General features: G+C 40.7%; 1 protein-coding gene across 1 annotated transcript; it reads right to left on the reverse strand.

The window, feature by feature from the left end:
• Nucleotides 1-86: 86 nt before the first annotated feature.
• Nucleotides 87-27,879, reverse strand: LOC308222682 (ADP-ribosylation factor-like protein 8B; the record flags this gene model as incomplete). Its single annotated transcript, XM_080621009.1, has 7 exons — nt 87-907; nt 2,925-2,995; nt 5,838-5,905; nt 7,997-8,090; nt 8,448-8,521; nt 23,363-23,443; nt 27,691-27,879. The coding sequence occupies 7 exons, from the start codon at nt 27,877-27,879 to the stop codon at nt 858-860; spliced, it is 627 nt and encodes a 208-aa protein (XP_080477135.1). The 3' UTR covers nt 87-857.
• Between the last annotated feature and the right edge of the window lie 114 nt (nt 27,880-27,993).

Genomic DNA, 27,993 nt, shown 5'->3' on the forward strand with positions numbered 1-27,993 from the left:
TGGCAGTGTTCAAGGTCAGAATGGACAGAGCCTTGGGTGACATGGTCTAGTGTGAGGTATTCCTGCCCATGGCAGGGGGTTGGAACTAGATGATCTTAAGGTCCTTTCCTCCTATCCATTCTATGATTCTATGATCTCCTCTCTCTGTGTTTCATTCTGGGTTTAGGAGAGAAAAATATCCACTGAAATTCTAGACTCTTTTCTCTGCCAACAGAGGAGAACAGAATAGTCTAGAGTTTGTTTTATGTGTCAGTTCCCCCAAAAATATTCATATGAATAATTCACATTATTAACTAGAAAAATTATATAATTACAGATATCCAACTTTGGAAAGAACTTACCAATGAGAGTATTTGAAAGTGTTCTGATTAACAGCATTTTATATGAATAAGATATTTTTAATAGCGGCTTTAATTGATTATTGATATTTAACTACAGATGTTTGCAGGGAAAACGTGTATGAATAATTATATGATGTGTTCAAAAAAACCAGTCATATCTGTTTCCACTGTGCAGTTTATTCAGTTTCAAATTAGAAAAAATTACTAAGTATTTGACAATTCACATGCATAAACTTAAACATTTCAGCCCCGAAAAGTATGGATTTCTTTCAATCTTGTATTAAGGCATTCAGGAGTTTCACCTAGACAGACAAATATTTGGATTAAAAAAAAAAAAAAAAAAAAACAATAAAAAGAACCAAAATAGAGAGACAAGCTATAACTCAGTTTTACTTCTGTTAACAAATACGACCATGGTGAGTCCTGGTAATACACAGTTGTATTCTTTATCTTTTCAGTTGTGTGTAGCTGATAGGAGTCAAAGTGATTGGGAGTTATTCTCAGGAAAAGGTTTCTTCAACAGTGTCTTGATTTGGAGTGCTGAATAAGCCATTGTAGTGTTATGTCTGCCAGGAGAGATAAAACAAAATGAAAAACTCAACAGCCTGTTTGCAGAATGTAAAAGGACAACAGAACACCAGCAGGTTAATACAAACAAACAAAACCCCAGAAACCACAGGTTCTCATTTACACCTCATTAAAAATTCAGTATTGAAAACTCCAGGTAACGGTTTTTTAATCTTCTTGTTTGTTTTTAAATTATGTGCATTTTTTATTCTTGAAATACTATGACTGACATCAAGTTCTCTAACCTACAGGTGAAGAACTGTTGGAAAAGCAAAGATTTAAAATTACCATAAAATGAACAGTAAAATCCAGACTACAATGAAATGCGGTGTGGGAACAAAGGCAGAAATACACAAGCAGAAGTGAAGGACAAACATCTGGCAAGGCATTAAGAAGCCATTTAGGCAGGTTGTAGGAGTCCAAGGTCTCTGAAAGACATGCAACACTGGACTCAAATTTGATAGCTGAAATTGGTAACCTTCCTGATACAATCTAATGCATTGGGCTGAAAACAGCAGCAGTTCACAAACTGATTCATGAGCAGCTTAGATGTTTTTGCCTCAAGGCAGTAACATCTGTCAGGGAGGTAGGAAGAATGTCAGGGGGAAGGAACAGCTCTAGCCCCCAAATTTAAATTTGTTGCCACATCTGTCCTAAATTCCAGACAGCATTCCATGAATATTCTGGCAGACCAGCTTAGGCACCAAGTCTGCAGAGAGAAGCATCCCACAGAATCTAAACCAAAGCTAGTAACTACATACTCATCTTCATACAGTTTGTGTTCCTCAGGACACAAAAACTGGCAGCCTTACACCTACATTTCCTGATTAGATCCATTAGGCTGCAATTTGCACTATCATCCCGTTCAACTGCAACAACATCAATCAAAAATGCAGCAGAAGACAGCTGCCAGCCTTTTTAACAGCCTAGTAGTTTCATCACTAATAAGCTAAATATATTTTCATTCTAGTTTTTCACTATAAGTGATATTTTTCAGTCCTTTGATCTTCCTAGGTTTTTGCCCAACCTCTTTTCAGTTTCTCAAGGTCTTTCTCAAAAGACAGCACACAAGAGCTCCAGTAATGCCCACACAGTTCCATGTGATATATACAGTCTGATCCCATCTGTTAGTTCTTTGGGCAAATAGTCAGGAACCAGGTTAGCCTTTCTAGGCACAATGTTACACTGAAAGAAACTTGAGTGATTCTCCATTAGGATTTGAGTCGTTTTCATCGCCAGTCCCAGGACTTCCACAAGTAAGTGATCAACATCCCTCTGCATTAGCAATCATTCTTTTCACTATTTTCCCATTTGCAAATTTTAGTATGCCTTTTTTGCATCTTTTCTCCTCCAGGCCTCCATATAAATGAACCAGGATCAAAACCTATTGTCTCCAGGATCCTTTCAGAAATTAAGCTGTTTTTACCAACTTCTAGTTGCAATAGAACTCTTGAGATCCTCCACTGCAGCCTTGCCAATTCGATAAGGATCAAGCACTGCATTTCTAAATCTCAATCACCTTCACTGCCTTTCACTTATCCTGACTTCAGGATACACTCTTTGAGTCTCCAATAGGACAAAAGCACTAGTCCCTCAGTTTGAGGAACACTGCCACACAGCCACATGTATGTAAGACCCACTTACAAAGTAAAACCACACATGGAGCAAAACAATTAACAAAATTTTTTAGGTATCAGCTAAGAATTGGAAGGCCTTCATATCCAGTTACTATTTTGTGAGGGATTCAAATACTTTGGGGTTTAGATGTACTTTTCCAAGGCTCCTGTCAACTTCTTAACTTATGGAACTAAATATTTCTACAAGTGACTTTAAAATTACGCATAATTCTATATCAAAACAGATACAACTGCATGCAGTATTTGCAACAAAATCTTACAAAGAGAGATCTTCAGTTATATGTTGGAGTTAGATATTCAAATCTCATTAGCATTTTTAACATCTGAACCAAAGTACAAAACATACACTAATGATGCTGTAAAAAAACCTGATGCTTACCAATGTTATCCTTCTCTTTACAGGAAATAGAATAGCAGCAGATTTCTCTGTCTTGAATCGCTGAAAGATTTCTACAGAAACAGAAATGATAAAATAAGCGGTATTGCAACTCCACAAAAACTGACAACAGGAATTTCCAGTAAATTACATGCTTCCTGCTTTTTACTCAGTAGGTTCAAATCTATCCTCAGATATTAAATTTTTAAAATATGCTACTGCACACAAACCCCCCCACATCTCTTTAACTTAGCGTTCATCTTCTACTCTTTTCGTTTTGAATACAGCATTTTTTATCTCTAGTAACATTTAATCAAGCAACAGTACTCAAATGAGATGGAGAGTGGAGGCATCAAAAAGGAAAGAGTTTTGAGATCACACAAGAGACTCAAACAGCTAGTGACCTCTCTGAACTTCAGGAGAGCAGACTTGTCCTCTTCAGCAATCTGCTTGGAAGAGTCCCATGGGATAAGGCCCTGTAGCAAAGAAGGGCTCAAGAAAGCTGATTAATATTCAAGGATCATCTCCAAATTCAGAAGCCCATCCTAGCAAGTCCAGAAAAAAACAGCCAGGAGGCATAAGTGGATGAACAATTTGCTCCTGGCAAAACCCTGTTGCAAAAAGGACACATACAGAAGGTGGCAGCAGGGACAGGCAACCTAGGAAGAGCACAAATATTGTCGAACCATGCAGAGACACAGGACAACCAAAGCCCAACTGAAATTGAAGGGATGTCAAAGGCAACAAGAATGATTTCTGTAAGTACATAAGCAACAAATAGAAGAAAAGAGAAAATATAGGCCCACTGCTCAAAGAGACAGGCAACCTGGTTACACAGGACACAGAAGAGGCAGAAGTGCTGAATGCTGCTTTTGCTAGCAAGGTTAGCCTTCAGGAATCAGATGCTCCAGAGACCAGGGGAAAGTCTGGAGCAAGGAAGTTGTACCCTTGACAGAAAATCAGGTCAGGAAATACACAGCAAACTGGACATAGAGAATTACATAGGTCCTGGTGGGATACATCTAGGAGGAATGAGGGAGCTGGCTGATGTCATTTTGAGGCCACTCCTGATAACCTCTGAATGATCACGATGACTGGGAGAGATACCTGAAGAGTAGAGAAAAGCAAACTGCACTCTTGTCTTCAGAAAGTGCAGGAAGGGAGGACCCAAGGAACTACATGACAGTCCATCTCACCTTGATCTCTGGGAAGGCGATGGAGCAACCAATCCTGGAAACTCTTACCAGGCATGTGACAGATAAGGTGGTGATCAGGAGTAGTCAGCATGGATCCACAAAGGGGATATCATGCTTAGCCAATTTGATAACCTTCTACAATGAGATCTACAGCTTGATAGATGAGGGGCAAGCAGTGTCTGGGAAAGCAGCTTTGCAGAAAGCAACCTGGGTGGACACCAAGTTGAACATTACCCAGCAAAGTGGCAAAAAAGGCTAATGGTATCCTGGGTTGCATTAGGAGTGTTGCCAGCAAGTCAAGGGAGGTGATCCTTCCCTTCTACTGAGCTCTGATAAGGTTATAATTGAGTGCTGCATCCAGTTGTGAGCTACCAAGTACAAGATGGGTGTGAAGCTACTGGAGAGAGTCCTGCGAAAGGCCACTAAAACCATTATGGCAGTGGAGCATCTCATGTATCAGGGAAGGCTGAGAGAACTGGGACTCCAGCCTAGAGAAGAAAAGGCTGAGGGGGGATCTTATTAATGTGTACAAATATCTGAAAGAAGGCTGTAAAGAAGACAGAGCCCAGTGACAGGGTAAGAGGCAATGCTCGCAAATGGAAACACAAGAGGCCCCCTCTGAACATAAAGAAATACTTTTTACCTCTGAGGGTGACTGAGCACTATCACAGGTTGCCCACAGAGGTTGTAAAGTCTCCACGCTTTAAGATACTCCAAAGCTGTCCGGACACAATCCAGCGCAATCAGCTCTAGATGGCTCTGCTTGAGCAGGTGGGTGGGCAAGGAGGTTCCTTCTAACCTTAGCCATTATGTTTCCTAAGTCCCAGTTTAGTTGCTTAGCCTTTGGACCACAGAATTACAGAATGGTTTAGGTTGGAAGGGACCTTAAAGATCATCTTGTTCCAACTATGAGCAGAGACATCTTCCACTAGACCAGGTTACTCAAAGCCCCATCCAATCTGGCCTTGAACACTGCCAGGCATAGGGAAGCCACAGCTTCTCTGGGCGACCTGTGCCAGAGTCTCACCACCCTTGAAGCAATGAACTTATCCAATTTAAATCTCCCCTCTTTCAGTTTAAAGACATCACCCCCTGTCCTATCACTACATGCCCTTGTAAAAAGTCCCTCTCCAGATTTCTGACAGGCCTCTCCAGCCTTCTATACTGAAACTTCACTTCACTGCCTACTGATTAAAATCCTGTGATTTGAGATGCAGAACCCTATCTGCAAAATTAGTGCTATATTGGCCATTTTTACAAAATTGTGTATTTCCTTTACAATTACCCTTGCAATGCATCAATTTAAGTTAGTTTCAGTAATCCATAAGTATATGCTTTGGATATGTGCCAAAAGTATCTGAATTGCTCAAATTTACAGACAGTATTTTGAAATGGCTCTGTTATAATGCCATATGAGCATTACTGAGCAATGTACTCTGAAAAGTGTAAGTAAGTCTATTGCTAGGTATAGCAGTTGTGTCTTCAGTGATGGGAAAACATTATCTGAAGCAACTTTATACAAGTGAAATAATAATCACGATAGGTTCAAATCTACCGCAGTCAGTTATCAGCCTAGATTGCTATTTCAGTTGCCAGCAGAGCTTGGAGTATCTGAGAATGTAAAACGGAATCTGTTATAGCTGGTTATTGCCATACACTACCAGTGATTTTCTCTTACATATCAAATTTCACAGTGCTGCAGCTTTTTATAGCTACTTACAATTTCTCAATTAACTGCTTTTCATCCAGTGCACCTGGGAGGTCTCTTTTATTTCCAAGGACTAATACCTGAAAGAAATCATTCATATGCATGTTAAAGTCAAGAGCAACAAAAGTTTATTTTTGTTTTTAACCATTTTTTTGCATTATTTTGGATCTTGCATCTAAGTAGTTCTGCAACAGCACACGTATTCAAAATGACTAATGACTGTGGAAGCATCATGGAAATCTTGCTTCTCATCCAGGTCAGATACTGTATGCACACCCTCTGGATCCAATTATTTCTGGCTGTATCAGTACCAGAAGTCTCCTCTGGAAGTGAATCTCCTTTCTGAATGGCATTATGGGATGGTGTCAGATTGAATGCAACTAAACCTTGCGGAGAGCATGCCCTCAAGCCATCAATATACATTCAATTCACAGGACCAGACTAATGTTAATCAAAAGTAGGACTCCAGCAACAGAGGCTGAGTCCTCGAGACCCAGACAGGATTCTCTCTAGAGAATCTTAACACTGACACACAGGCAACCAAACCCTGTATCATCAGAGCACCAGCAATATGGCTGACTACTCGCCCTCCACTTTGAGCATCCATGACAGAAATCAGAAAGGCAGCCATTTGGAATTAAGTCTGAGAAATGCAAAAAAAATTACTGAATAGATGTTGGAACTTAAGAGTTGCTACAAAATGCTTAAGGCTTCAAGTATAAATTAAGGTCAGATAAATGGGTTGAGCACGCTGTAAGATAAAGTAAGCAATGGAAGGCTTTTCTAATTATGATTGCATTATTGTTTTCCAGATGCGTTACAATTCTTGAGTCAAGACTGTCTCACTATTTTCCATGAATCTGGAACACATTAAAACTCATTACTTGCAGACTCAGATTAATAAAGCTACTTCAAAATCTATAATGCTAAAGCCTGCATACAATAAATTGAAGGAAGTTCAATACTAGTTACTACCTATGAAATAGAAGTAAGTAAAAAAACACATTACTGCATCTTGGAAATTACTGTGCTGGTCAGGCTGGGCAATTGGAAGGAAAAGGAAAGGAACTTAATTAAATACTTCTGAAGATATGAAAGACCTATCATTTCAGGAAGGAAAAGTGAGAAGTAAAACAAGATGTGAAGACAGCACAAAGGACAGACCATGTCACCCGCCATGAATAGCATGACTATAGACTTCTGCAGGATGTATTCAATATAGACTTAGCATACAGAAACACAACAGTAGTAGCAAGCCTTATAAAAATTATGGAGAGTCACTTGAAAAATTCTTTTTCAAGGATGGATGTGCAAGAACCTTTTTCTCACAATGATTTCATGTTGACTGTCTGTCTACTCATTCTCAGTTGACTTTGATCACATGCACTGGCCAAATGTCCCAATATTTGCTTACAAAAAAGGGGCCAAGCAGCAGCCATCAAGTTGTACCTTCTTCCTGATTTGTACATACCATTGTTTTCCTTCTTATAATCAAAGGTACAAAAGCTTGCTTGGTGATATCAGCAAAGATCAGTGCTAACCTGATGGATGCCTTCTAGTCTAAACTGGCAGATTATATCTAATTAACCAGCTAGTTTCCAACTTCATAGTTCCTCACTAGAAGTTCAGCAGAATATACTATTCTTTTGACACTTCTTTTTGGAGAACAGATGTATATTTGCATTTTTTTCCACATGGTTTGAAAAACTAAACAGTCAAGAAAAAGAAAAAAGTCGAGACACGTAAAAAGTCAAACTCCTCCACAGACTCTGGAAGCAGATGACATTATCTAATGCACGTGCCAACCTTGAGCAAGACAAATCTCATATGCCTTAAGATACTGCCTGAAATATATCTGGGTCACTGGTCCAAACCCAGCCAACAAGGGGACTGACTGGAAGTAATTACTGTCCGATAATGCCACACATGAAAATGATTTTTTTCCAAATCTATTCTGACCTTTAGACAAGAAAACCTACAAGCACACTGCAGCACTGATAAGATGGCTCAGATGACTGAAAAAATATTACAATCATTTTTGTAACAGCACTCAATACATCAAGGCTGCATCATACTTACACTAGTATTTTTAAGAGTCTAGAGGAACCCATTCATGAGGATTTAGGCTACACTGTCTACATTCAGGTAAGAATAATAATCAAAACACTTACTGGAATTCCATGCAATTGCGGTTTATCTATCAAACTGTGTAGCTCATTCTTTGAAGCTTCTACTTTTTCTAAGTCTGCTGCATCCACCATGTAACTGCAATGGGAATATAGTTATTTATGGTATTAACCATTCCTTGCAGAAAGTTGCATTAAAACATCTGAAATTTGACAAGTACGGTTGCATTGACAATAGCATTAGAACAGTCCTGAGTTGTATGAGGCCTGGATTTATTAAAAGACAAAGATACAGAATCAAATACACACCATGGGGAAAAAACGGCCTGGAACATGCTATTACTTATGTATCTGGGTTGCTGGATGTGTAAAACACACTACTTTTATCATGTTGGGTCTTCCTATGTGATAGAGGTGGACAAAAAGAAAAGCATACCTATATAAATAATATATATTTTAAAATACATTTTGTATAGGCATACAGAAGAAAACTTACACAACTGCATTGACTCCTCTGCAGTAACGCTCCCACATACTTCGAAACCTTGGCTGCCCTCCAATGTCCCATACCTGGAAAAGGTAAGAACACTTCAACCCCACAACGTTTTTGAACTACACAGTAGTAACACCAGAACTCGTACATGCAGCATGCAGATTGCATTGACAATGCCTAGATGAAGGCAGTTTTCCAAGTGACCTTCCTCAAGAGACTGGTCCTCTCAACTACTTCCAGACAATGGAATGGGACAGGCATATTCACAGGGCAAGTCAGCCCTGTGACAACAGCAGCTCCAAATGTCCATTTAGAGAATACTGCCCTTCCCACTCCAAGAAAAGTCCTCCTCAGATACCAAAGTGAATTATTGCAAATACACAGTTTAAAACCCAGAAAGAATAGTACCATTGTATGAAAACAGTTATGAAGTTGCATTTTTTACAGGTCTAGGGAGACCTATAAAATATTAAGTAAATAAAGATATTAAATAAATAAAGAGTTGGTCAGAGAGCAGATTAAATCCACGAAAAGGATGATATACTCTAGGGTGCTCCGATACCTCCACAGATCTCACATTTGTTCATCAAATGTGCTTTAAAAGACACACGGATTAACTGATCAGAACCAGAAAGGAAACAATAGTATAGGGTAGGTCTGAAACAATTAATCAGTGAATCTTAAGAAAACTCAAATTCTGCTTGGGATTTTATAAAGCTCCAATCCTGCAATACTTACACACGCTATTAGTATCCAGCAATCCTAAAGGCTACCACATTATTTATCTGTACAGGACTTATTTATTCTGCTTTGCCTGCAGAAAATCAGTATTTTGGGTGGGTGACTGTAATCTTGTTTCAAAACTGTTTCCAAGATCAAAATACTAGGGAAAGGATTCAAACTATGCAGGCAAGGGCTACGTGATGATGTAGACAGTTGTGTTACTAGTGGCACACCTATCAAAATAGTGATGAACACTGAAAAATAGAAGGAATTGAATTGTTCATATATTAAGGATAAAGATAAGTAATCATTTTCTATTTTAATCAGATTTAGCTATGAAAACATTATGCACCATATACCAGATCTAGGAGGCATATCCACTACAGTACAAACTAAATTTGGAAGTAACAAACACAGAAGCAAAATTTTCTTAAGAGTTGTTTCCATATTTCTACTTTATAAATCCAGACATATTAAACCAGCTGTGACAACAAAGACTCGCACAAAAGAGTGAGACTTAACAGACTCTTGGTATAAGGCTGTTTTCAACTAAAATTGTGGACTGTATTTTTAATTCCACAATTCATAAATCATATTTAGGTATTAATTTTGCTATCATTTTCAACACCTTATGTTCACATTTTAGAAAGAAGTATTTCCCAGTACACCATTACAATTATTTCCTGACTGATCTTACTGTTCCTTCTAGCATAAAATTTGTATGTCACCTAAATGCAGACTGCCTCTGATCCCCTTTATAAGATCAAGAATTTTACATATGAAAGAGGTTTGAGTGAACTTCTGTCCATGAACTGGGTATCAAATACTATCTGCATTTAAAGTGCTATTTTTTAAGTATTAATAAAATAAACCTTTTATTTTAAAAACTTGAGTACACAGTCCAGTATTATAGTTAGATGACAAACCTCACACCAACACTATACTAAAAACTCATCAGGACCTTGAAACTATCAGTAACCATCTGCTGCACATCTGTGTGTCTGGAAAAAGAAACTACATTATTTTCTTGGTAGATTAGAGAAGAAAGAAGGGGAAAGAGGACAGGGAAGGCCAGTAGTAAGATTAGATCCATGGAGACTGACAGCAATTATTCCTGGTAGCCACAAAAGTCTACAAGATGATGTAGCCAGGACCAATCACAATAAAAATAAAATAAGACAGAGAAATACTGTTTTTCTCCTTGTTTGATGATATATTTATACTATATTAAATTGCACTGCAGAACAAGTATGATTACCATTAGCAAAAAAAGTCACCTCAAAACAATGGAAATGTAAGTCATTTCCAATCAGTTTCCCTAAAAGGGCTTACAGCTATTTATTAAAGTACAACATGGAGGACACCACATAGACTAGGTGTTTTTAACAGTGCTTGGGAACCCAGTTTAACTTAATGTATTAAATTATAATAATCTGAAATAGGGAAAAAAATAAATGCATGAAATAAATTTTAAACAATTTTCACCTCTTTGCCTATGAAATTTAGATGGTGATAGTAGTAACTTTCTAATCCTCTTTATTATATTGCATAACCAGTGACAGAGTTGACTAATTTATTCAAAACACAAATCTCTGCCCAAAATCATTTCCACTGTACATCACTGAACAGACAGAACTGTGAGAATACAAGTGGCACCCAGGCAGGAAGAGGGAGAGTCCTTAATGTGTGAGCCTTTCATGTTTTGTAAATCATCTATTTTTGTATCTCAGTATTTAATACACAGGTAAAAAGTATATTCTGGCTGTGAACTGGGAGATGCAGGCAACTACACCTTAACAGTAGAATAAACAGCTATAAAAAGAATTTTGTCTGTGTGTTTTTTAAAAGAAACATGACTTCAAATTTTTCCCATGGCTTTCATTGGTCCATCAGCAACAAGATTTTTATAATGTTTAAGAGGCAATTTTATCCCTAGAAGACCAGATGATTTTAAGAATCAGAAAATACCTACAGAATGACCAAATTAAAGAGACAAAAAGTTTCCTTAATACCCAGCCCCATTGCCTCACAGGAGATTAAGATCTCAAGTTGTTTAGGCTCAATCTCAAAGGCACACATCTCGTTTCTACTGCATTTTGTAAACCATTATTGTTCCTGTCTATTCCTATAAAGTAGTAGTTCTAATTGTGCTTGCAAGTCTACACTATCAGAAAATAACCCGATGTTTTAACTTTTAAACTAGATTAATCACCATACTTTGGAATCATCATTTATCTTAGTGCTTATACATACTTGTTAAATCAAATTCTTCTAAAACAGTAATCTCTCTGGATAAGACTCTTCTTCATCTCTGGATAAGACTCTTCTTCAATTTCTTTCTGTGGCTACAAGGCTCTTTCTTAAGACCACACCTACCAAGTATATTGAGGAGCAAATCCTTTTCCTTTGCACAGAGGTGTTGTCCTGGGTTCAGCAGCAGCAGTCATTTTTTCTCCTTCTTAGTAGCTGTTGCAGCACTGTGTTTTTGACTTTCGGCCTGGGAACAGGGCTGATAACACAGATGTTTAGACTGACCAAGGACTTTCTGAGTCTCATGCTCTGCCAGGGAGGAGGAGAAGACGGGAGGAAGCGGGGACAGGACACCTGACCCAAACTAGCCAAAGAGGTATTCCATACCACAGCATGTCATGCCCAGGATGTAGAACGGAGAGTTCCCGGAAGGGCTGGATCATGGCGGGGTGGGGGTGAGGTACCGGTTGGTGAGCGGTTGTATTCTCTTCCTTGTTATTTCCTTTATCATTATTATTATTGGTGGTAGCAGTAGTGATTTGTGTTATACCTTAGTTATTAAACTGTTCTTATCTCAACCCGTGGGAGCTGCATTCTTTCGATTCTCCTCCCCATCCCTCTGGGGAGTGGGGGGAAAGTAGACTGCGTGGTTCTAATTTACAGCCGGGGCTTAAACCACGACAGGTGTATCATGACAGTTGAGAAAAAATACAGTTGCAGAAGAGGTTCAAAGGTTTTTGAAGGCTTTCAGTTACAGCAAAGCTCATTAACAATCTATTTGTGTTTCTGCTAATCAGCTTATATTGTGGGAAAACTTGTTGGTTAATCAGAAAGTTGCAGGAAAAATTATTTTCTAGATGTCAGTTTACATGGCTTTTTTCAGACATGCTGGGTAGGTATTTCTTGTGGACAGAGATGTGTACAATGACACGTCTGTATCTCAATGTCTATGCATGGGTTCAGTACCTAGGATCTCATGGCAATCAGTGAAGCCTAGACAGCCATTCAGCTGACCAGATGTAACAGCTTCATCAGGATGACAAAGTTACGCTCTAGGCTTGACAGTACTGACTAGAGCTCCTCTGACTACTGTCAAAGGAGCTTAACCCTCACTGCAGATGTATAGCTGTTTACATTCAGACATTTTAATTTACAAGATGAATCCAACACTACAAATACTTGGAACTTTCTGCTTGAAAGTATTCAGAAAATATCAGCTGTAAAACCTAACCTGAACAAAGAGGTGAGGAAATTCTAATGATTGCATCTGTCTTACCTTGCCTACTTAGATGAAGCATTCCTGTAAAGCACCCACTGCTCTCCACTGAGTTCAGACAATCTGGCTCAGCCTGGCTTTCTCCTCTTTCATCTGGCTAAGCTCCAGGGAGACAAATCTGAAACAGTCATTTACACTAGACTAGAGTCTTCAATCAGTAATGTTCAGCTCCCCCATCTAATAAAGGGAAAAAATAAAAAGCTAAACAAATAACCTTAAAATTTTTAATAAATTGCCTTGTGGACACATAACTCTACAGCCTTACTAGGAGTACCAGCCATGTAACCTACTATGGAAGCTAGAATACCTTACTACCTTAGAATACTTACTGTCCATCTACTGCCCTGTATTTCAGAAATGTCTTTACAGTTGCTGTTAAAGCTGGAGGAAAAAAAAAAAAAAAAAGCCACATGGCTACATTTTTGTGTGGGCAATTGTTCCCAGAATACTGTGCTCTTTGAAATCAGTTTTGGTCCTTTAATAACCCTGTTGTTACTCCTCAACTTGCAATAAAGTCCAAGTTTTAAGCAATTTTTCAACTGGGTATTTTATTTTAGTAGCATCAGACAGAAAAAAACCCACAAAAACCAAACCGCTATATGCACGCTTCACAGTTTATAATTCGTTAATTTAATCATAGCACTTTCACTGAAGAACTGGAAATGGACTTAGACTTGCAACATAAAATGGTTGACTATCTTCAACTCCTGAGAACAAGCACAGAGGCGTTTTTAATGGGAAGGGATATTTCTCAATAACCAGGGTGTATTTGACATTTTATCAGAGAAACAAGATACAATGTTGGAAGGATCAACACATGGACTTTAAACAAGACACAAAAGTAAAATCTGTTCTCAGAAACTCCTTTTTGAACCTCATGCTGCTTATCTCCATGTTGTGTTCTAAGGCAGGAGAGAGTTCCAGGGAACGCAGCTTTAGAGGGAAGACTGTAATCCTCTCAATCAAGCGTTGTCCCTAAAGCAGAAAGCCCTAATTCCGTATGACCATGTGCAGTCTTTTGTACCCTCTTTTCACATAGCCTACAGACATCAAAATCCAAGATATTCTGGTGAAAGTAGGCATGTAAGTTATAGGCAGAACTTGCACTTGGAAGTCTGATGGCAAGGAGACCAGAGGCAAGGACTCTGACAGCTCAAAAGAGATGATCAATACTAATGTAGTTGTTAATTTTGCTTGTCCTTGAAGAACATATAGCCATGAAAGCAAAAATTACTATTTGCTCTATAGCAGAGAAAAGTCAGGAAGATGTGCAACAGTGTATATGCTGTGAAAAAGTAATCTGATACTGGGAGATTATAAAAGGACATTCTCTCATGACAGATTTAACCCCACAGAGCAACTTCCTGGCATTCTCCTCACGGGTTCTCTTTGTCTCTCAAGTCTGAGGAATCCCAACAGATTCCCAGCATTAATCAGACAAAGTTGCTGAGAACAGTGCTAACCAGGGGCAGCATTTATGGTTCCTAGGTGTCCTAATAGGATGTTGAATAGAACATATGTTAATATGAACTACAGGTAACTTCATGCTGGGAGTGGATAAAAAGATCAGAATCCTAAAGTATCTGGAGCAACTAGAGAAGTGGTCTGAAATAAGATGGCTGAAATTCAACATACGCAAGTTCAGAATAGCCCATTTGGATAGAGGGAACCAACTGCAACAGCACGAAGCGGAAACAGCCAAGTAGAAGTGAAGGACAAAAAGCTTAAGCAGTTCACAAACTAAATTTTTCAACAGTGTTGCAAACATTAAATCAGCCTGCACTAGAGCAGAAGCATGTTATGTATGATTTTAGAAGTATATACTGCCCTGTCCTCAGTGTCTCAGAGCATCAGTCTACACAGCAGACACAAAAGTCCAGATAAGAAAGGGTAAGAAGAGATTTTGAAAATACGACCTATAAAGAGGGGATGGGGGAGCAAACCCATAATGCTTCCCAGAAAATGGCTGCCAGATATAGAAGAAAAAAAACAGCTCAACTTGTGATGACAGCAACTCATGTCAGATATTAGAACACTTTGAGTGAAAGAACACTGTACAAAACAACAGATATTGTAGAACTTTCTTCATGGAAGAACAGATTTTGAGAAACAGTTACCCAAGATATTTGGGTAAATATTTGATTCACCTCAAAACACAAGTTTGGTTTAGATGATTCCCTGAGATCAACTTTTGGTCCTCATTTTCAGAAGTCCTAACAGTTACTCTGAATGACTGGTGAGACATTCAGCACTGCCTGTTCTGACTCAGGACACTGCCTTCTGGCTCCATGTGTTTGTCCCAACCACTGCAGAGGTTCCTGCAGAGGTTCCTATCAAAGTCATGATGCTGACTCACACTGCAGCACACAACTCACAGCACAGATACAGTCTCCAAGGCTTCTCTTCCCAAACTATGAGATGGGACAGTGCTTTCATACTTTTCCTTCTTAGTTGACCACTGAGTAATTCTGAGTATGCTCCATACTTATTCTCTGAGACACTTTCTAACCCTTATTTAACTCCTTTTCAGAGTCACAACACCACTGTGGCTAGCAGGGGCCTTTGGAGAACGTATAGTCCAACTCACTCCGGTCAAAGCAGCATCACCTACAACAGACTGCTCCAAGGATGGAGATTCCAGAACTTGCCTGGTCAACCTGTTTCAGTGTTTAATCGCCCTCATAGTAAAAACACTTTTCCTTATGGTTTAAATGGAATTTTTCATATTTCATATTTCAGTTTGTGCCCATTGCCACCTGCCCTGTCACTGGGCACCACTAAGAAGTCTGACTACATTTTCTGGCTACACTGATGAGATCTCCCTGAACCTTCTCTTACTCTAGGCTAAACAGTTTCAGGTATCTCAGTATCTCCCCACATGAGAGATGATCCAGTTCCTTAATTATCCTCATAGCTCTTTGCTGGGCTCTCCAGTAGCTCCACATCCCTCTTGTACTTCAGGTATGGCCTTATCAGTGCCGAGTAAAAGGGAGGGATTAATTATCTCCCTTGACCAGCTGTCAGAGCTTCTCCTAATGTAGCCCAGGATGCTTGCTGGTCTCTGTTGCAAACGTACACCACTTGCCAATGGCCAACTTGGAATCCACCAGGACCCCCAGGTCACAGAGTCATAGCATGGTTTAGGTTGGAAAGGATCTTAAGATCATCTAGTTCCAACCCCCCTGCTGGGGGGGGCGGGGGGGGACACTTCCCACTGGACCAGATTACTCAAGGGCCTGACCTGGCCTTGAACACTGCCAGGGATGAAGCATTCACAACTTCCTTGGGCAACCTGTTCCATGTTCCTTTCTGCAAAGCTGCTTTTCAGCCAGTCAGCCTGCAGTGGAATTTGTACTTTCACATCTTTAACTTCGTACAGGTCCTGTCAGCCCGCATCTGCCAAGATCCCTCTGGATGGCAGCATAACTTTCTGCTGTTATCCAGCCACTCCTCCCAGTTTTATATCATCAGCACCTGCCTCATCATCCAGGTCATTAATGAATAGGCTAAACAATCCCTGGGGTGTACCACTAGTAACTGGGCTTCCTGCTGTGGATCACAGCCCTTTTGAGGCCAGCAGTATATTTTTTCCTTACACACAACTATCACAAATCACTGCGACATCTCACAAAAATTCTTTTTTATAGAAATGACCATTTTGATTTGAAATCAGCCCAGATACAGCACAGCTTTTTCAAAGTGACTCAAGCCATGCAGAATAGCCTGTACATGCTGAAACACTGCTAGTTATACAGGCAGTACACACTGAGGCTGGTACTACTGCATGACACATGAGATGATGATGACAGGTAAGGTGGTTTTTAATTGCTGCTGAAAAGCGTAAGTATTCTGTTTCTGTGAGGATGTTTGGACACTTGGCAACTCTCCAGGGAAGGTAGGAGTGCTGCAACTAAGGAAGCTGAAATAAGAACGCATAGAGCAAAGATCCTCCTCCCTCTCTGACATCAGAGCACACAGCAACCAGCAAGCTTGGCCTCGCCCTCCAGCAGACAGGGCTGCAGCTCGCGTGGAAGGACGCTGGCCTCTAGTGGTGACAGCTGGAGGGCCGCAGTCCAGCCAACCTCCGCAGCTCCGGCCCCCGAGCACTGCTCAGGGCGGCCACCCCCGGCTTCCATGTCCATGGAGTGCAGAGACTGGCTGGCGGTCCTATGTCAAGAAAACCAATTGGCAAGAGCAACGTAAATGAAGCTGCTGCATTGCCTGTGCGTATGCATGGCTTGTGTTGCTCCCTTCCTTTTTTATACCTTTGTCTATTCTATCACTGCAGGAATGAAAGATTGGTTAGCTGGAGCTTCATAGTCATTTAAAACAAGTTTGTGATGCATGTCTTCTGAGGCTCTCAAAATCTGAGTTTGTCCAAATAAAGTTTTTAGCTACTGTCTAGCTTATTGAACAGTAAATCCCACCGAAGCAAAAAGACTAGTGAAACTGAGCTGACTCAAAAACAGAGTCCATCAAAATCAAATCACTCAGCAAGCAAAACTTGTTTGGAATTAAAACCCCAAATTGATTCAGTAATAAATTTTTTTTTGTCAGAAAAAAGTGGTAAGTAATTAGGCTTGTTATGAACTTCATCAAAATAGTTTTAACAAATCTCTAAGCTGTAGTACATTAGGTATTTTGATGCTAGATACCATCCTGTAATTTAATACCTCAACCACAACCTCAAAATCCATAAAACTTCCTGTTTAGATTTCAAATACTGCCCAGTACAACCCTTCTTCTTTGCCTCTTCTTTTGTTGGAAATAACAGGTGACAGGTTTTATTAAACACACTGACAAGCCAAAATTTGACAATTCATGGTTAAAGCTGACAGCTTTACATTTCTGATAGTCCTCAGCTTGGACTGAAATGCACATGAAATTGGCATCTGCGTAAAAAATGCTTCTGCTTGCATAAATCAACATTTTCCTTTCACTGTGGTTCAGATAAATACTCATACACACAGGAATGCTGGTGACCATATTTTCACACACTAGGATTAGACTAAGTATGAGAACAAATCTACTGGCTTCCAGAAATGCCTGCCAAAATCAGAAGAAAATAAAGAGCAGGGGCTCCTTAGTTCTGGTTGCCTGCTGAAACTATATGGAACCTACAGAGAGAGCTGTAGTGAAGAAACCAGGTAGTGACACTGCACTAGCACAGTGCTTCCTTCCTAGTGGCCTGCCCCGAAATACAGAAAAAAACCCAACCAAGCAGCTAAAGAATTAATATCACTTACTTGTTAGTGTTGCAACTTACTTTGCCTAAGGTGATCAATCTTACATTTCCAGAATGCCTTTTTTTCACTTGATGACTTTTTGACCAGATGGTTTCTCAGCCACACTGTTACGGTAAGTTTCATTGTTTCTGTTTTGCAGTGTCACCTGAGACCTTCGAAAAAGGTCAGACAGAAGGCCTATCTGCTTACTATGAAGATCATTCCTACCATGTTTGAAAGACTTCATAGAGTTAGTAATATAATACTTTATCCAGGAATTTTAATAATAGCTGACAGTTGGATATCATAGTATTTTTATGAGAAAGGTAACCTGCCTTGCTGGGATGAATAGGTTAAAGAAAATTCCACTCTGAATCCTTGTTGAATAGGCTGCAAATAGCTCACCAAATGATTCTAGTATGAGGTGTCCCCCTCACCATTCTTCAGCCATCAACTTATCAACAACTGATGTCATTATTCTCACAGTAAAATAATTTTGGAAACCATATCTAGCAATTGGCTGTAAGATTTTAACAGCTTACCTAGATACAGGAATAGTGATGCGTAAGTACTTCATCTTGACAGGCTTTTAAGGAAATAAGTATACATAAGAGCCATACTTCCCTATACCTCTGACTTTCATTGTTTGCTGTCATAGGAGAGAGATCACAAGAATTGGTTTCCTGTGCAGACTGGCTTCCAAACCAAGTATCATTTTTGAAACTAGTAAACAAATAAATAACGTTAGCATTATCTTCTTATTCTTACAACCTTATTATAACAGCTATATGTAACATGACTCAGATGAAGTCAGGTCACTGGAGCAGTTTGCCTTAGTCGACGAGGAATGGGTTAGGGACCAGTTGAGCAATCTGGACATCCACAAATCCATGGGTCCAGATGGGATGCACCCGCGGGTGCTGAGGGAACTGGCAGAAGTCATTGCTAGACCACTCTCCATCATCTTTACCAAGTCTTGGGAAATGGGAGAGGTGCCTGAGGACTGGAGGAAAGCAAATGTCACTCCAGTCTTCAAAAAGGGCAAGAAGGAGGACCCGGGTAACTAGACCGGTCAGCCTCACCTCCATCCCTGGGAAAGTGATGGAACACCTTATCCTTGATGCCATCTTAAGGCATGTCAAGGATAAGAGGGTTATGAGGGGCAGTCAACATGGCTTTACCAAGGGGAAGTCATGCTTGACCAACCTCATAGCCTTTTATGAGGAAATAACACGATGGATGGATGATGGCAGAGCGGTGGACGTGGTCTACCTTGACTTCAGCAAAGCATTTGACACAGTCTCCCACAGCATCCTCATAGCTAAATTGAGGAAGTGTGGCCTGGATGATCAGGTAGTGAGATGGACTGCGAACTGGCTGAAGGACAGAAGCCAGAGAGTTGTAGTCTATGGGGCGGAGTCCAGTTGGAGGCCTGTATCTAGTGGAGTGCCTCAAGGGTCAGTATTGGGACCAGTATTATTTAATATATTCATCAATGATTTAGATGAGGGAATTGAGTGTACTGTCAGCAAGTTTGCTGATGACACTAAGCTGGGAGGAGTGGCTGACACGCCAGAAGGCTGTGCTGCCATCCAGCGGGACCTGGACAGGCTGGAGAGTTGGGCAGAGAGTAACTTGATGAAATATAACAAGGGAAAGTGTAGAGTCCTGCATCTGGGCAGGAACAACCCCAGGTTCCAATATAGGTTGGGGAACGACCTGTTAGAGAGTAGTGTAGGGGAGAGGGACCTGGGGGTCCTAGTGGATGGCAGGATGACCATGAGCCAACACTGTGCCCTTGTGGCCAAGAAGGCCAATGGCATCCTGGGGTGTATTAGAAGGGGGGTGGTTAGTATGTCGAGAGAGGTTCTCCTGCCCCTCTACTCTGCCCTGGTGAGACCGCATCTGGAATATTGTGTCCAGTTCTGGGCCCCTCAGTTCAAGAAGGACAGGGACCTGCTGGAGAGAGTCCAGCGCAGGGCAACTAAGATGATTAAGGGAGTGGAGCATCTCCCTTATGAGGAAAGGCTGAGGGAGCTGGGTCTCTATAGTTTGGAGAAGAGGAGACTGCGGGGGGACCTTATTAGTGTATATAAATATATAAAGGGGGAGTGTCATGAGGATGGAGCCAGGCTCTTCTCAATGGCAAACAATGATAGGACAAGGGGTAATGGGCACAAACTGGAACACAAGAGGTTCCACTTAAACTTGAGAAGAAACTTCTTCTCAGTGAGGGTGACAGAACACTGGAACAGGCTGCCCAGGGGGGCTGTGGAGTCTCCTTCTCTGGAGACATTCAAAACCCGCCTCGACACATTCCTGTGTAACCTTATCTAGGTGTTCCTGCTCTGGCAGGGGGATTGGACTAGATGATCTTTTGAGGTCCCTTCCAATCTCTAACATACTGTGATACTGTGATACTGTGACTTTTGAGATCAAAGGGTAAAAATAAGGCACAGTTCCACAGAAACTAACATACCTTCTCCCCATATGAATGTGATCTAGAAGCATGATTTGCGCAGACAACTTGAGTACAATCTTATTAATCATTTCCTTCACTTACCTGAACTATCCTGGCTCAAAAAACACTTTATTTTGCATACTGTCTACTTGTAAATGATTTGCTTCTCTAGTCGAATGAACCATTAATAACTTTTTAATTTTCTTCCACATCTGACAATTCTGTCACAGCATCAGTACAGCAATCAATTAGCTTTATGCTTTCTCTATATGGCCTTATTGTTCCTATGCAAGACAGGAAACAAGGGAACTGAAAGGAAATTCCTATTCCTGTGTATTATTTATGAACTACGGTTGAATGCAGTAACTTTTTTATTGACTGTTGCATATATGGACTTCTTAGATCAGTGGTAGATCTTCTTTGATCTAAGGCAGATGAGATGAAAAGTTTATGAAACTGACATTTAGAAATGATTAAAATAGAATCCTCTCCTGATGAATTAGGAAGCATTACTAAAGCTCAAGTATAAGGTACTGCTTCAGTACAAATGTACTCCCCTGAAAGAGACAGGAAGGCTCAGGTAAGAGAACAAAGAACACCTGCATGTCTGAAAGAACAGCAGGAAAATAAATAAATCTTTGAAGAAGTGGAAACTTAAGACAGTTTGACTTCTTAATGTGAAACAAACAGCTTCTGCTTGTAAGTCTACATTTGAGGTGTCCTACCACAATTTCATCACTGCTTCTGTTCTACACATCTGCTACTGATGTGTAAGAGGTCAAGAAAGCACGGGATGGCCTTAGGGTGCATCTGCATTTGTAGAGTGCTACAGTATCAGAGGCAGTACCTGACATTCTTGTTATAAATACACTATTTGATTTGCTATCATAGCTAGTGTACATGTTAATTTGTTGTAATAAACAGAATCTTGGGGGTGAAGATCTATACAATTACCACATCAATCAGAATGTTCTTTTGATATCAATGCCCACTGACTTCTTCATAAATTCTCTTTCATAACTAATATGAATCATTAATTAACCATAAGGACAAGAACACATAACACCATCCAAAGTTTGTAAACCCTAACAATATAGCACTAAATATTTATCTTTTTTAAATACTGTCACTAATCCATCTGAAGCCACAAGCAGTCTGTGTGTGTGTACTGACCACGTAATACTGGCAGCCCTCTAGCAACAGGCAGTGTTAGTTCTGCTTAAAAGTTTGCAGCTACCAGAGTGGAAGGATGAAAGAAGATTTAGTTTTTCCTACCAAATGGAGGGACTGCTTTCTCCCTGTCCAGATTTTGCACTCTAAATATGGTGGTTTGCAGCTATCTAAGTCAATCTATCCAGGCTGCCCCCAAAATGCATCATTCTGCCCATGTCTGTATCCCACTTTCCCACACAGTGGTGGCACCGGTAATCACACAGCGGTTTGAGGAGCACAATACTTGGGCACTGACTGGGGAGAAACTAGCGTGGGGGCAGGTTTGGTTTGGTTGGTGGTGGGTTTTTTTAGGTGTTGTTTTCATCTAAATAATTTGGCTGATCTACCGCTTTGCCATGTGATCACTGGTGCAGATGGAAAAGTGGTGCAGGGTGTTTAAAGCAGAATGTAAAACCTCACACTATGATATACTTCAGCCAATTGTAAAAGCTGACCTTTAATCTCTACCACCCGCACTAGACTTGCCTGATTCTCTCCTAGGTTTCCCAGAAGGTAAATCTAGTATGAGCCTTACATGAGGAACATTATACAGAAGTTTAGAAGTGCTACTACAGGCAGAAAAGCAGGTGTATTAAAAGTTTATTTTGTGACTTTTTTGTAAGAGGGGCTGGTTTTATTTCCCTTTACAAGGAAGATTCTACTTGGCACCATAACATACAAACAGTTGTAGAGGAAGCCATTGATTACTCTGCAAGTTTGTAACAGGAAGTAGATACACAATTGAAATGTACAGCGGAAGGCCCTATGGTCATGTGGGAGTTTGAAAAAGTATAGCGGGATACTAAAACCAGAAATAACAGGCACTCACAGCACTTACACCACTATGGTAACTTTAGGTTTACGGTTTTCTAGTTAAGCTTTAACATCTCCCAACCAACAGAAGTAAATCATCTCTTTTATCACCCTTTACCTGCTAACTTTTTGGAGATAATGAGTAAAGAGTTAACAACTGCTTATGTTCACATTACAGGTCATTTCAGAAAGTCCTCCCTAGGTTTAGGAGTCACACCAAACCAGAAGAAAAAAATCTATCTTTAGAACTGAGAGAGAAAGGAGAGAAAATTACTTTTCTCAAGAAAACTACTTTTGTCTCTACTCAAGGTAGAGGCAAAAACCTATATACCCTTCACATCATTTTCAACAGAAGTTATGAAGATAGGGACTAACCAACCAGGCTCCCTTCGCAACCAAACAACACAGAGCCTTAACACTACAGGAGTTATTTATCTCTATTTTGATGCCTATAGCATGAATCACAATCAAACTGGCATCATCTGTATTTCTCTAGACACTTAAGAGATGGTTCCCTCACAACTGAATTACATTAGATGTTCCATTCCCACACAGCCAACATTTTGTGAGCTGAACTGCGCTCTCCATTGGGGTGCGTAAGTTAGGAGTGAAGCTGGTTCAGATTTCACTTAAGAGTTGTGAGGGGGAGAGAGAGAAGAAAGGCACCTGCAGGAGTCAATTCCTACCCCTTAATATCCCAGAATGCTCTGACCTTTCTAACCCCCCAAAAAAGTGCAACAAAGTTTCTGCCTGGCATGGATATAATGAAATCAAATTTCATTATTTCTAGATTCATGTAACACAGAAATATACAACTATATGCCTTTTAAAAGTTCTGAGCTAGAAAAACAGACAAATAATCCTACCATCTTAAAAGAAATTTCCTATCCTTCACATTCCAAATTGAAATCACTTTATTAGTTATTCACTCTGTATTAATTCAAACATGCACACCTACCTTTATGGTAACATTTCCTTTTGTTATTTTTCTCATATTGAAGCCTACTGTAGGAATCATATCTTCTGTGAACTGCCCGGACTGGAATACAAAAAAAAAAAAAAAAAAGAAAGAAAGAAAAAAGTATTATAAAACAGTTGACACACAGCAGGTAAGTTTCTCATTTGCAATCTAAAATTCTTATCTTACAACACTGTAAAATATTCATATTAATTTTCTTCAAGAGCACTGGCCAGCACTGACGTTAATGCATTGTCACGCCAAGAAAGACTGTTCATTTCAGCCCTTCAAATGATCTTTTATTCTCCTCAGTGACAAAGATCAGCCCAGAAACCATGAGACCTTGGATAATTCATCTGCTCCTTCAGCAAGCCAGAAAGCAGCATGGTCAAAATAGAGAATCACAGAACCATAGAACGGTTTGGCTTGAAAAGGAACTTTAAAGGTCATCTAGTCCAACCCCCAATATGATAAAATATGATAAAACTGACTAGAGCAGGATTTTTCCTTATAGTTTCTCACTACTGTTACCAATGCTTTAACTCCAAATCTAATAAACGACAAAGGAGTACTCTTGTAGAAAGTATTATGTGCAGACCCTTTCTTTCTGAGTAGGTGCCAGCAGAGGAATCCTGCTGTGGAAGCTAAGAGAATGCCATAAAGATGGAAAAATACAAGGTACTAACTCAGCACAGCATAAACCCAAAAGATAAAATCAAATTGCTACCTCCTCCCCCAGGTTCAAGAAATGTTTTTACAAGACAGATGCTTGTCGTCATGACAATGGGAACCTTACACACATGTACCCACTACAGAAGACAGCTTTTGAGAAGAAAGGTGAAACTCAGACCTTAGTGGATAATTCATTCTTTTCAAAAAGTATTGTTAAAAAGGTATTGTGTCTCCCAGGCATGGTGCATTCTAGACTTGTCATTGCTCTTCCATCTATATCTGGCCATATTCCATTCAGCCACCTCATCATCCCATATGCCATGGCTTTGCATTTTTTTTGGAAGAAAATATGGGCATGCCCCAATACGTCTTTCCCATCTGAGAAGTGGGTGATCGTAGCTTCACAGTGCACTGCAGCAGCTACGTGCCTCACAGAGCACACATTGCCACCAGTTTGCCCTGGTGCTATTGCTGGTCTTTATATGCTTTCTGCAAGTTTTCCCTGTTCATGGCAGAGTGAAAACACACGATGCCTCTAGCTTGTGTTCACAAACTAAGATTAATTATTTTTAATCTGGGATTTTAAAAGCTGTACAACCTTTCCAAAATCCAAAGATTTTGGAACTTGGAATTAGATTCTTCCATCAGTTACTTGTTCAACCCCACCTATGGGAACCTTCTTGCTATTCTGTACAATACTCCCCATCTTTTGTTTCTGAAAGTCTTTTTTTTTTTTTTCCCCTTCCTCTTTCCTTGCTTCAGTGACTTGTCAACAGCAATATAAAAAAAAAGTGAAGACAAATGCACCTGCAGCCTCATACAGATATGAGCAGCCAACAGTGACATAACTTCTTAATTGGATGGAGTAAGACAATCAGTAACTATCTTCTGTAGCATGTACCAGTCTAATTTGTTCAAATATAAAGCACATTTATTTGTGGAGGCCAGATATATAAACAAATAGAAATACATAAACCCTGAGAATGTAGCATCGTTACTCAAGTACAAGAATGCCTTGAAAACCAGCCAGCCAACCCAGGAGGCTATTGTTTAAACAAACTCATAGAAAGTCAGGATTCCACTTTGTCAGCAAATTATATACTATATGTAACATGCTAAACTGGAAGGCAGAAATCAAAAAAAAAAACCCCAAACCCAAAAAAACCCCAAACTGCTCTGGTATCAGGGATAGAATGCAAAGATTTAGTGTCTACTTTACTGGTCTTTAGTCTTTTCTTCTACAAATTTTCCATCTGGTTGAATGAAAACAACTACAAAGAAAGTATTACGTTTACAGTTCTTTATTTTCCCACACAATGAAGGAAACAAAGTAATATGTCAAATCTTTTGCCCACATTAGTACAAAAGCTCTCATTACTGTGTTTTGTTTCAAGTGCTGTAAGCATCATAAAGTAAGAAATCTGTTCCATTTTGCTTGCTAAGGAAGTTTTACATGACAAATTACCTATTTTGAGAATATTCAAGATGTGCAAACAAGTTTAGGGTTGTATCTCAGTAAAAAAGAGATTACATCTTGACACAAATGAAAGCAACTGATGCTACAACATGCTGTCCTCTTACAATGTTGCTGAATATTGATCTGACAATGAATACTGTCATTACCCCCTACCACATCCACAGTCATGGGCCAGATTCTACTCAATTATGTTAGTGCAGACCCATAGTACCATACAGTGACATTATCCAAGGTTTCCACTGGTAACAAAGGACTACTACATATGCTTCAAATTCTTAAGGGAGGAGGCTGTCTCAAAGGGTATTTATTCAATGTTAGTCTGATAAGATCTCTGAATACACTTGCAAAGTGGAAAAATACAGTATTTTCTTACCACTTGTTTATATGATCCATTGCAGTTTGCATTTTACATATCCAGTTTTGTTAACTGTTAGTTTCATCTTGTCACATTCTAGCCACATAGACACAAACACAGAATTCCCAATCTATTTGCCATCCCCATAAAACTGTATTCAAGTGTAATCTATTAGCCATTGCTTTATCTTAAACTGTTTACTCACAAATTCTTTAACCACCTTTCTTTGTTGATTATCATGGTGTGTCATCTTCAGACCGAAAAATACAAAAGCTACAAAACCTGCAGTCTGTGACACTCCAGACGTTACAGAGCATGGATGTCTTGCAGAATACTCTTAATATATATACTGGCAAAATCAGACCTGTAGTGACAGCAGTGCTCTGCTATTCAAGGTATTAGCATGAGAGAAACACAAACATACGATGCCATCCCACTGATGGTCTGGCAGAAGCGAGTGGACAAGCAGTTACGGGCACAAAATCTAACACCACACACAACTGTAACCAAGGTCTCTGAAGTGCTGTGTTCTTCTTTGCTCCGTTTATGAAATCAATCCAAGAAGCAATGTAACTTATCACGCCTTTTCCCCCTTCCTCAGCAAAGCCCGCCCTTCAGAGATGAACACTTCCAATGGGCAAAAAGAGTGCTAAGGCCTGTGCCGAGTGCCTAACACACTAACATATGAGATCCAAGTGTTTTCTGCTTATTGACTGCTGAAGCTCCCAAAAACATACTTTCACTGTACACTTTCCCTACTCCACTTCTTTATCTCCTACTCTGTCTCTACCTTTTCATTCGCACTGAGTTCCAACCTTTGGTTTTTCCCTTAACTCAGAATCGTATGCAAAAGCAAACAACAAATGCCATATACTCATGTCATCATTGGCTCAATCTCTTTGGCTTTAGGTCATACACATCCCAGTTTGGTCTGATCCGTGATCTAGCAACTTTTCAGGATAAGGGCTAAAGAACATCTGGAAACCTTTATCTCATGGCAGGTGAAGCTGCAATACATCTCACCGGACAAGATGTGCAGCTAGAGTAGGTGCGAAGCTTCCTGACCAGTAGGAGCCATACTTAACATATATAGCTGTTTCCACTTTCCGATGGAAAGTAAATCTTCAGGATAGAGCTAAAGGAAGGTCAGAGAGCACAGTAACCAAAGATGAGAAACAAAGATGGCAACTAAGTGGAAAACGCCATGGCATCAGCATTACAGGGGAACAAGGCTGCAAGGCCATCACCACTGTGGGAAGGGAATGCCAAAATCAGACATGGAATGCTCAGAAAGAGCTATCAAGGAATTGTGTGAGGCATTAATATTGATGCAACTGATGGGAGCGGAGAATTCAGTTGACAACGGAGTTGTGGCCTTGGAGGATGCACGATACATTCTGAGTTACTCTGGGATACATTGGCCGTGAAAAGCCAATTCAGTCACAGGCAAGAGTCCATGCCCAGAACGGGGCACACTCTGTGGTCAGCAGAGGAGACATTTTCTTTCTCCCTCCCTCTCCCATTTCACATGCACCTGATCCTGCTGTGAAATTCCCGAGGCTGCCAGCGACGCGGGAGCTGCCTCACGCCCGCCGCCCCCCTCCCCGCAGCGCACCGCGGGGCCTCACGACAGGCGGCAGCATCGCGGCGGAGGCAAACCCGCACTTGTTGCTGTCGGAGGCGAAGCGAGGCGGGGCGGGCGGCCCCCTCCAGCCAGGCCACACCGCCGGGCCGCCGCCTCACCGCCCGCGGCCACCGCTTCCCTGTCGCGGGCCGCCGCCCTGCGCGCCCCCCGTCGTGCCCCTGCGCCCGGGGGCCGCGTACCGCCAGCACGGTGAGCAGCGTGGTCTTGCCCGAGTACTGCAGCCCCACCAGGGTGAGCTCCATCTCCTCCTTCCAGAACAGCGACCGCAGCCACTCCAGCACCCGCGCCACTAGCGCCAGCATCCCGCCCAGGGCCCCCGACCTGCGGCAGGCGCCCAGCCCCAGCGGCACCGCCTCACTGCTGGGCATGGGAGCGCGGGGCGAGGCGAGGCGCGGCGCGGCGGAGCTGGGGACCGGGCCGGGGTCGACGGCTGCGAGGCTGCGCGAGGACCGTCAGCAGGCAGAGCCCTCACGTGATGGCGC

Source organism: Psittacula echo, assembly GCF_963264785.1.
Source record: "Psittacula echo genome assembly, chromosome: 1".
NCBI lineage: Eukaryota > Metazoa > Chordata > Aves > Psittaciformes > Psittacidae > Psittacula > Psittacula echo.